The 11153-nt window shown below is 41.0% G+C and overlaps 1 protein-coding gene across 1 annotated transcript; it reads right to left on the bottom strand.

The window, feature by feature from the left end:
- Positions 1–1065: 1065 nt before the first annotated feature.
- UTP6 (UTP6 small subunit processome component) lies at positions 1066–10910 on the bottom strand. Its single transcript, XM_085077572.1, has 19 exons — positions 10611–10910; positions 10442–10526; positions 9761–9802; positions 9585–9677; positions 9397–9444; positions 8548–8611; positions 8002–8120; positions 7434–7511; positions 6930–7011; positions 6592–6673; positions 5792–5973; positions 5077–5156; positions 4290–4367; positions 3965–4144; positions 3218–3298; positions 2421–2530; positions 2271–2337; positions 1916–1988; positions 1066–1341 (listed from the first exon to the last, which is right to left on the bottom strand). The coding sequence occupies exons 1-19, from the start codon at positions 10700–10702 to the stop codon at positions 1184–1186; spliced, it is 1794 nt and encodes a 597-aa protein (XP_084933698.1). The 5' UTR covers positions 10703–10910; the 3' UTR covers positions 1066–1183.
- Positions 10911–11153: the final 243 nt, after the last annotated feature.

Genomic DNA, 11153 nt, shown 5'->3' with positions numbered 1-11153 from the left:
CCAGCTTTGTTGCACTTTAAAAATTCCGAACTTTGCACTTAAAAGCTTTTAGCTGTGCAACTGAAAAAGCAAGAAGTGGTTCAGGAGAGGGAGTAATAGTGTAAGGGACAAGGATATAAGTGAGTATCAGCGAGGAAATCTCTATGCCTGACATGAGATGGCAGAGGAGGAGTGGGGATATGGGAGATGGCCTAAAACCTTGGGAAACAAAAATGCAGGATGTATTTCAGATCTGGTCACAGGAGGAGCAATCTTACCAGGCTGCTGCTCCAAACTTTGTTTCCAGCTAGTCAAGTTACTGGAATTCATTGCTTTAGAGGACCTGCAGTTCCTACTTGAGTGCAAAATCAAGAACTATTTCCCTGTGTTGTCATTATGTCACCTTTCAGTCACTGGGAAATGGCACAAAGGAATGCTTTCTGCACATTCCTGTGCTTTCCCTACATCTCTCTGTTGGTCCAAGGATAGCATATATGTTGCTGTCTCAGGTTTGTTTGTTGCTCTGTAAACAGCCAAGGACAGCACTCTTTCAAAAACCATTACCCGCTTTCTAGGCATGGTGGAGAGGAAGTTGAAGTGTAGATCACAGCTTTCTGCTCTCACCTCAAGGATATTGCTAACAGATCTCAGCTCCTCTCTACCCTTCCTCACTCTCAGGATGTAAAAACCAATGCAAGGTGGCAGCAGAGGCTGTTTCTCTTTTTGTTAAGAGGATTACAGATGATTTCAAGGCTAAGAAACAATAAATACTGTATTTTTACTGATTACTTAATGAAAAGTGTTCCACTTTCATGATTCAACTTCATAAGATAGAAAGATCACTTACAGTTGTAGTTTCCATGGGGTTTGGTTTGGGTTTTTTGCATTTAGGTGCTGTAATATTCATTTTGCAGAGTGTAAAAACTGATGCACTAGAACTATGTGAATGTTTTAGCAGGATGAAGAGTTTGCTCTCAGAAGTCTTAATGGAAACACCCTTAGAGATGCTTTTGCTTTGTCTGGATGTGCAATTGAACCTGCCCCTGGCAGAATCAACACTAGAAATGACTGCAGTGGAGAAGATGATTCTTTTTTGTCACATAAAATGTAAAGAAGGTAAACTTTAATAAAATCCAGGAACATATTTACCCTTGTATAAAGAAGTTAAAAAATGCACAGTCATGTTAGAACTATGTATAGTTTTTCATAAATGTCCAGTTTGCAATAAAGTATATTTAGAAACAAATTCTTCCACCAGGTCTCCCTGCAACATCTTCATAGCTCGCCAGTGAATGCTCCCACAGTTTTCTGGTTTGCCTTGGGGATGACTTAGCTCTTCCTTGATATAATCCAGCCAGAGGTCTTTAAAAGAAAAATGGAAGTTCTGGTTAAATTTTGACTAGGTGTTACTTAACAAACACACAAGCCTAACTAGAAACTTTTTCTATGTGTGTTTAATGTTAATGCAATAAGGTTTGCTTTGTGAAACTACAAACTCCTGCACCTTGAGGAGCAAAACCCTGGGTTCTATTCCCAGCTGGAACAATGACATCTTCAAAAATAATGCAACAAAAACTGAGCTGTGTACTTTCTTAAAAGGAATACTGCAGAGATCTTGATTATAAATATATAGCTCCATAGTGTTCATAAATCCAAATTAAAAGTGATACACATCTCTTATGCCAGCCAGTGTCAGAACCTGATTTGCTCCCAGTTGTGCTGAAGCCATCCCAGTGCCAGTGACCCTGGGCTGACAGTGAAGGGTCCCTGCAGTGTCCTATACTTAATAGCATAGAAGAAATAAGCTCCACTCTGCCTGACAGTAAGAACAAGGGCAGAACAAACAGCTACCTTTTGAAATGGATGGAAATAAAAGAGGCAGCACTGAATGAGTGAATGAATGAATAAATAAAAAAAATTACTGGAATCCCCTTACCAGTATTTGTTGAACCAAACTCCCTCAAGGCACGTTCGTAGTATTCTCTCAGATTAAGCATTTTGCAGGATTCCTAACAAAGGAAGGTATTAAAAGGCCATTTATTTTATACAGAAGTGAATCTGCAGCATGATTAGATTCTGACAAAGGAAGAAAGTCATGGCAATTACACGCACACACTGCTGAAGATTAGTTACCATGGAACTTGGGTTTGTATCACATCCTGTGAATCAACTGCAAAGGACAAACACTAACTGATCACAGACTAACACCACTACTCTGTCTCCTATTTAAATCCCAAGTTATAACTGTATTTTACAAATACAAGGCGCTAATTGGACAGTCAACAACTTACTTGCTCCTTTTCTATTTCGATCATCTTCCTGAAGAAGTCAAGTGAAAATGGATGATTTTCACACAGGCTGAAATAAAATAAGTAATTTTAAACTTCAGGACTTTAAACATATACCCTAGAACAATCAGGTTTGAAGGTTTTATTTGTTACCTGGTAAAGAGTTTTTTAACTTTCTTATAACCACCATTTCTGTAAGTCCAGTCAAGATACAGTTCTTTCATAGTCACAGATTCAGCAGGGGTTGTGGCATGTAAGGATCTCTGCAAGTTTAAAAGGGAAAAAAAATAAAAAACCACAACATAATCACATAACCTACAATTAAATGGCCCAGCTAGAGCTTCTCCTTAGTTAGGCATCTGACACAAAGGAGATCTCCTGTATCTAAAATATATTTCTCCTCCAATATTCCTTACAGCTGGAACTGGCATTTCCATAAACCCCTTCATGCAGAGGGTTTCACAATGCTCTACAAACAGCTCAATTCAATCTACCACCTGAAATATGTTTTATGTTGTAAATGGGGGGAAAAAAACCCACAACCCAACATGTGATGTAAAGAGGAAATGTTTTGCCCTATGCTGTTGAGGAAATTCATAGCAAGATTAAAGTCCCAGTTCTGATCTTGTGTTTTCTGTAATAAGGCTGATGTTTTCATACAGACTGGAAAATTCTCTTTTCCATGTTCAGATAGGTATCTGTAACTAGAGCAGAAATTCCAGACCACAAAGTAGGAGTCCATCATGGGTTGTGCTTACAAACATTCATATGCCTTAGAAGCACTGGGAATGACATTTGTGCCTATTAGTTTATGTCCAACTGGCTTTTGGTAACACACAGTTTTACTTGCAATTCTTTGATATCAACACATCCATGAAGGAACTGCAGTAAAAGCATTTGTTCCATTTTATTTACACAGACGTAAAAGTAGATTTTGATTAGCCAAGTACCTGGTAGAGAGCTTCTGTGTCTTCCTTCCTGTTTGTGCCCTCACTCCATTCCACCCAGAGGATCCACAATGGCAAAGTGCCCTACAAGGTCAGCAAACACATCAAATGGCTGAAATACAGTGACTCTGACTTACAGAAACAGCAAGACAGCCACCTGGTTCTGTATTACCTGCCATAAAAAATACCCTTTAGACACAGTCCTTCCTCACTTATAGGACAAATTATCCTTAGCTCGACAGCTGTGTTGCCAGGGATGAGAAACAAGTTCTGCATCACTCAGCACTGCAGTACACAAAGGTGACTTCCAAGAACAAGAAGGAAAGAAACAGTGACCTTCCTGTTTCCTCACTCCTTGTGTCCAGGGATTGAAACAGAACAGAGTAGGAGAGCACACAGCTAATTCAAGGCTTTAAATACCACAAAGGCAAATGGTGGATCAGGACAGTGAAGCAAAAGAAAGACATTTTTCAATCAAGACACAAATACCAGCTCACTGCTAGAATATGCAAAATGTCACCTGTAAGCACTCAGACTTTAAACCAGTAAATTTTGAGTGAATTTACAATTCCATAATTCTTGGGAATGCAATTTGCATATGAAATGTCAAGTTCTTATTTTTGACTTTTAAAATTGTTAGGAACTTTAAATGCCTTGTAAAACAAATAAACAAAAAAAACCACAACAACTAAGCATCAGAGGCTTCTGGCTCAAGACCAATGCATGCAAGTCCATTAAACCAGCACAGACCTTAGATTTCACATGTTTAATGGCTTCTTCAAAACACTGGGTGACATCGTCCCTCTTCAGCTGGATCAGCACCTGCAGCCTCATCTGCCACGTTTCCACAGACTGGCTGAAGTGCCTGGTTGCAGCTTCTGCCACCTCTACAGCCTTCTCAGAGAGGTTGGAGTCCAGTAACAGCTGAAGCTAAAACCCAGCAGATACAGCTTTGTTAAAAAGCAGGGCTTTGAACCAATATTGCCCATCTTTGTGTATACACAAAATGGCAAAGACAGGCACATAAACAATGTAGAAAAGCCTCAGGATCTATTTCTTTTGTGTCAGTTCTTACCCACTGCTTATACAGAGCTTCTGGCAGCAGATTGGATTCATGGGCTTTGCTGAACACACTCAGTGTCCTCTCCAGCCTCTAGAACCAACAGAGGAGAAAAAAGAAAACAAGCATTATTCCTGTATATAGCAGATCTCAGCACTTCAAGAAGCCCGCTGTGGATGTCAATGAATATCTAATTACACATTGCATGTCTAATGCTTTGGTACCTGCAAACATTCCAAGATAAAGTGGAAATCTGAGCATTTTACTTCTCTTCCTTAAGGAGCAAAGAACAACATTGCAATGCTCTTTTAGTGTAAAACTAAGGGACCAAGCTGCACAGAATAGTTAGTTCATGCACTGAGTCATAGCAAAGCAGAGATGCATAATTAAATTGCCCACGTGCCAGCACCAAACTTCACTCAGACTTATTTGCAAGATCCTTTCCTTTGAACAACCACAGGTTTGAAGGACCTCTCAATGAACTTTTAAGATTCCCTCCAACCCAAACCATTCTATGATTCCATGATTAACAAGTCTGCAGTCTTAACTTTTATCCCAAGAGGTCCCTGTACTTTACTGACAAGGCTGGTTTATGCCCAGGTTAATCATGTTCAGGCAGACCACGTGTAAGCCTGGCATTAAAGGTGATCCCACTCCATGGAGACTAAATTACTTTTAATGATGGTCACAGGTAAGTATTTTTGATAAAATGTCAAAATATATTTGCTTGTTGTCTGAGGGATTACAGAATTCAAAAAAAATAGGCATGTTTTGTTTGTATGATTTCCTAATAAGCTTATACCTTTTGCTTTAATTCTTCACTGTTGGTTTTTCTGTTGTACCTCTCTAGGCAAAATGTGATGTAGCATTTCCACATGTCCTCTGTAGAAGCAAAGGCATAATATTACACTTTACAGAAACACAAGCATAAATATTTGTCTTTACAAAACACAAAGATACAAATGATAAAAAGTATTAATGCCAACTTTGTTTTAAAATGTTGTATAACTAAAGAGGCCATAGATTTATAATGTTAACATTTTTAAATGGCTCCCCTGTCCAAGCTCCAGGCAGTAACCCTTTGTAAAGAACCTCAAGCTCTTAGTTGAGCTGAGTCTTTTAAAGATCCCTCCCAACCCAAACTATTCTCTGGCTTTAAAGGCTATACAGCAGCAAGTTTGAGATGACTCCACAAATAGCCCCTCACCAACCTCCTTCCAGAGTAAGGACAATGCCAGTTGTTGAAGCTGGACGTCCATTCCACTAGCAACTCAAAACCATTGCTTACTCCCAGCTAACCAGCAATATACTCCCACTTTCAATTAAGCTGCTCCTCCAAGAGCATAAAGGCAATAGAAAATAACCCAAATAACACATAAAATAGATTTTAAAAGGTAGCATCTAAAAACTTCTTGCCTTCTCTTAGTTATGGTAGAGCCTGCCATCACCTTCTTCAAGACTTTCCCCAGATGCTAAGTACCAGAAAAAATTGTTCAAATGCAGGCAGAACACTTCACCTGTTGGGACTGCTCTGACGCCTTCATCAAAGATTGCACAGCACCGTTCCTCTCTCTGGGCCATTTCTGATACTTTCTTCTGTTTTGTGGAGTGTTCTGTGGGCTGCAGGGACCCCAGCTCCAGCTCCCGGCGCGCCATGTAGTCCCACATCAGGGGATCATCAGCATACTTGGCCTGCAAACTAAACATAACATGCTTGTAACAGCCCACAACTACCATTCCTCACCTGCAGGTATGTTTAAAAGGGTTGTTCTATTGGTATAGAAATGTACTTAATTGCTAAGTAAGCAAATGCCAGAGGAAAAAAATTCCTTTCCACAAGAGAAAGACAAAATATTAGCTTTTAAAAAAAATTATTTAATATGGATATTCTCCAGAAATAACATGAACCAGACAGGGAGCTGTCAAGGCAGATCTTTCTTTTAAGAGGAACAACTGGAGACAAAAGACAAAAAAACCCCACAAAAGTACACTACGAAAAACCACAGTTCCTGCAATGAATTTACAGAAACTAACTGCAGTAATTATCAGTGACAACTGTGTTTTATCTAAACTTTCTTAGCAACTTTTTCAAGCCCTTTCTGAAGTTAGATACAATTATCCTTTCTAAAGATCATGCTTGCTTCATCTTTAGTTTTTCTTAAAGGACTTCACATATGCCTTAAGACTCTTTCCCTAGAGGAACAGCCTTTAGTTCTTAAAGTCCTATCAATCCACTATAAATTAGAGAAGTTATGAGAACGTTTCTTAAAAACCAAACCAAAATAAAATAAAAATACAACACAAAGCCACAACTCACCTTTCAAGAATTTCTTTTTGCAAATCTTGGGTAAAATCAAAGAGCTTTGCAATAGAGAGCACAGCCAGCTGGAACTCAACACCTACGTTTCAAGAGGAGAAAAACTATCAAGTGGAGCATTTGCTACAGAATTCCTCACTTTATTACATCAATTGCATCAGTATTACGTCAATTGCACACTTTGCATTTCTGTAGCCTGGTTCCACTTGAAAATTGGTACATTTGAAAATGGATCTTCCTGTGTGCATGGAAGCTAAGTCTATCACCATTATCTACTGCAGAACTGGGTTAAAGATAACAATTTTCTTAATGAATAAGTACAAGAAATGTTCACTCACCTTTAATTTTCTGAGAAGCCTCCCTGTAGACGATGCGAGCCATTTCCCCATTGAGAATTTCTTCAGAGTAATTGAATTCCCCCTGAAATATAAAGCATATAATTGAAGAAATTATTCTCCTTTCTCAGCTATCATTTTTGCAAATAGGGGGAAAAAATCAGAAAATATTAATGCTTTTCTTCATGCAAGTCTATTTTAATGTAATTTGCACTACTCAACTATAAAGAAATAGGATGGGAAGTTTAGCTATTCTTTTCTGGAAATTACTATTAATTTTCAGACTGGGGTATGTAATAAGAGATTTTACAAATGCAGAGCAAAAATAAATGTATGAAGTATCTGAGCTGAGCATCAGCAAACACTTGAAAAGCTCCACACAGGCGCAAGACATGAACAAAAACCTTCTCTAAGCTATTGTCAAATAAACCATTAATCCAAAACTGTGAATTTCAACATGTACTACACAAGCAGACAATATCTCTTAAGTAAGTTTAGCAGACCTACCAAGTCCATCTTCGCTTGTTCAAATTCTTTCTTTTCCTTCCTCTGTTTTTCAGCGTGCATAAGCTCCATTCTGAAATACTGCAAGGGTGACAACAAAATGAAATTACTGTGGCAATAAATCATAAACATCCAAGTCCACAAACAGGGTAAAACAAGCTCTAAGGAGCTACAAGTCAAGACTTTGACACATTCCACATATGTCCTAGAGCCTTGGTTTTTGAAGGCTTGTGCACCTACCACTGTCTGCCCTGTGTATTTGCCCAACAATTTCCCACAAGAAGCAGTGATCATTTTTTAGTCATTCTTTAAACCTTCACTTGCCCTCAAAGAAAACCAAGTTCCTCAACAAAGTTTGGGAATTCCAGACTGACCCTGACAACTATGTCCAAGCAGTGCTTAACAGTGCTTTAGAAGGCAATTTTGGCTTTTTTTACTGTTTTTGATATTTTCCTGCTGCTGGAAAAACGAGTTCTTCCAGTTATCTCAGACAGATCTGAGAAATACGCTGAACTGATTTGCTCTGATGGATCAAATAAGTGGTCATAGAAGAAACAAAAAAGTAACTCACTTCTTGATAAAGTTTGGGACACTCTGGATGGAAGCGCAAAGCACGAAGGAACAAGTGCCTGGCACTTTCTGATGACAGTCGTGTCTCCATTTCCCACTTTGCTGCCATAATCCACAGTGCTGCAACAGGTGACACAAATAAATTTATTTAACCTCTCAACATGAGCTCAGGATTGGAGTAAGACTGATTATCTCCCACGTAAAACCGTAAAGCAGCCAGGCAGATCCAGAAAGTTTAATCTGGTTTAGCTACAGATCTAATGATGTCTTCAAAAGCCAAAAAGCAGTAATCAGCATTCAATGTCTCTCACTTCTGATACATCTAGCTAGTCCCCAGACCATCTGGGAACTAGTAATTCTGACTTACTTCACACCCCCTTATGATTGCTTAGCACAACCCCTTTCAGAGCCCTTCTCTCTGAAGCAGTAGCAAGGCAAAACACAGAGAGTAGGTGTTCAGCTTCAACTGAGATCTACAAAAACTTAAACCAACACCATACAATCCATGCTGAGGCATTTATGCAGTACTCACCATTGTGTTATTTACCTGGTTTATTGGAATGAATGGCCAACATGGTAGAAAACACTTTACTGAGTTGATGTTTTGCATTCTGTAAAAGAAGTTGTTTTGTTTCACCCGCTCTGGTTCTGAATTGAATCCCCAGCACCAAAGTTTCATTAGGAAAGTCGCAAGTTGTAGTACAATTGCTCTGAAAAAGATGCTTCTCTTCTACTTTATCCTCAGTACAAAGTTTCTCCTGTTTGCTCAATAGTGACCAGAATTTAAATGTCACCAGATTAGAGCAGCATGGCTAACTCAAACTTTCTGAACCACACATCCAACACAAATGCTGCCCAAGTCCCAAACCCATGGTCTCATTGCCCTCTTCTGAGCTAGAGACTGTATTTCCTTTGGCCACCTCCACTACCATGCAAGGTCACCTTCTCCAGTACAGAAATTACAACACCTGAATGCTGGTAACATGAAGCTTTGCACAGGTAAGATTACCAAGTACAGAACTGCCAGAATTAGACTTTTCAGCATACAAGAAATATTTGGACCAAAATCATAATTCACAGACAGGTGAGGCATTAGCTCCAGAAAAGGTATAACCAATATTCTGGTTCTCACAAACCAACTGGTCCTCTAGATTTAATGCAGTCAGCCTCCCCTTTGCCCCTGCAAGCATCAAGTTTCATACTAATTCATTCTCAGTCAAACTCTACACCTACATACATCAGTGAAAACCCCAAGCAGCTCCAACAATATTATCAAAATTATTACAGTATTACAGCAGTAAAGTTTGTACCCCTGTCTTCAAATCAAGTTTCAGATCTGTGAATAAGCACCAATCCAGTATCTCAACCTAGGTATGACTGGGATTTGAAAACTCACCCACTGTTTGCAAAATGCAACATGAGAAAGCCAGAGCTGGACATCATCCTGTTGGAAATGAAAAGAGGAAGACAATCAACCTCACAAAGTGCAAAATCACTTGTATATTGACAAGCAAACAACCCTTGATACAATGATCTGGCATGCAGAAAAAAAGGTATTTTGAATCTCAGTACAAATAAACTTACTTTCCATTTTCCTGTAGCTCGGTTGAACAGGCTGTGGACTCTATGCAGAATAGAGTGCTCAATTTCATCCTTCTTAAATGAGTATCCAATGCGCTAGGAGGGAAAAAACATTCATTTTATTGCAATAGAAAATTTGGCCTAAAATATTTTGCACTCTTAATAATTGACATACTTACTGCTCTTCTTTTCTTGATCAGTTCCAGTAGATTAACTTCATACTGGAATGGGAAGAAAAAAAACATTTAAAAGCAAATGATGAGGCACATAACAATCAAGTACAAGCAAGATCAAGTTTGTTATAGATAATCAGGTGGACAATAAACACTGCAAGGTAAGAAACACAAGCAGTAAGTTTTGGCTGGGTCACTACATTTTTAAGATTCCTAGCCTTGCACAGGACAGCCCAACAATCTCACCCTGTGCCTTAGAGCATTGTCCAAATGCACCTTGAGCTCTGTCACGCTCCTGGCCGTGATCATTCCCTGGGGAGCCTGTTCAGTGCCTGACCATCCTTTTAGGAACCTCTTCCTAATATACAACTTATTAATTCCAGTTAACTACAGATTGCACAGCACATCAGGGAACTGGGGGTTCTGCACCCCTGGAGAGACAAGAAACTACAAGGAAAGGTCACAGCACGAGAGAAGCCTGTCTGACCCCAAACTCAGGCACCAACTCCTGACTACGCTTCATGCTCTGGTGCCAACAACCCCTCACTGGTGAACACCAGGGACCAGCGGAGAAGAGTTCTCCTTTTCTGAACTGTTTCCAGCGTGGGTCACTGCAAAACTCCTGGGGTCTGACTGAGCTGGGTCTGCAGCGAGAGGTGCCCCGCTTTGCTGCTCGGTGAAGCCTACCTGGATGTAATTAATGAAATCCTCCTTGCGCAGCGCTCTACGCTGTATTTTGTACTCCAGAGCCGAGGCTTTCCTCAGGACGGCCCTGCGGGAATGGGAGATGAGCACCCGGAGCGTCCCCGGCCGCACCACGTGCGCTCACCCGCCGGCCCGGCCCGGCCGCGCTCACCGGATCTCTTTGCGTGTGAAGAGCCCGACCCGCTCCAGCTGCTCGAGCTCCGGGACGCGATCCTCCAGCCGCTGCTCGATCCGCTCCGCCATGGCCGCGGCTGCTCGGTTGTGTCCAGCCCGGCCCGGCACAGCCGCCGCCGCTTCCGCCCTCTGCCCGCGCCGCTTCCGAGGGCTGCGCCGCTCTGCTGCCCCCTGCCCGGCTGGCGGGGCCAGAACCACAGCGTGTGCAGGCTCGTTCGGGTTGGAAGGGAGCTCCCGAGACCTGGAGAACTCTTAGTCCAACCCCAGTGCCCAGGCAGGGTCACCTGCAGCAGGGGACACATGGGTGGGTTTGGGATGTCTCCAGAGAGGGACACTCCACGGCCTCCCTGGGCAGCTGTTCGAGGGCTCTGCCCTCCATGGAAAGAAATTCTTCTTCATGTTGAGGTGGAACTTCTTGTGTTTTAGTTTATGGCCATTGCTCCATAAGCAATGTATTGGCTTCAGTCCCTTGGGACCTAAATTTCAGGGAGTTCACCTCCCATTGAGTTCAGCTTTCAAG

This window comes from Lichenostomus cassidix, chromosome 18 (assembly GCF_008360975.1).
Source record: "Lichenostomus cassidix isolate B80296 chromosome 18, HeHo_3.0, whole genome shotgun sequence".
NCBI lineage: Eukaryota > Metazoa > Chordata > Aves > Passeriformes > Meliphagidae > Lichenostomus > Lichenostomus cassidix.
This window is presented reverse-complemented; position numbering and strand designations above follow the sequence as displayed.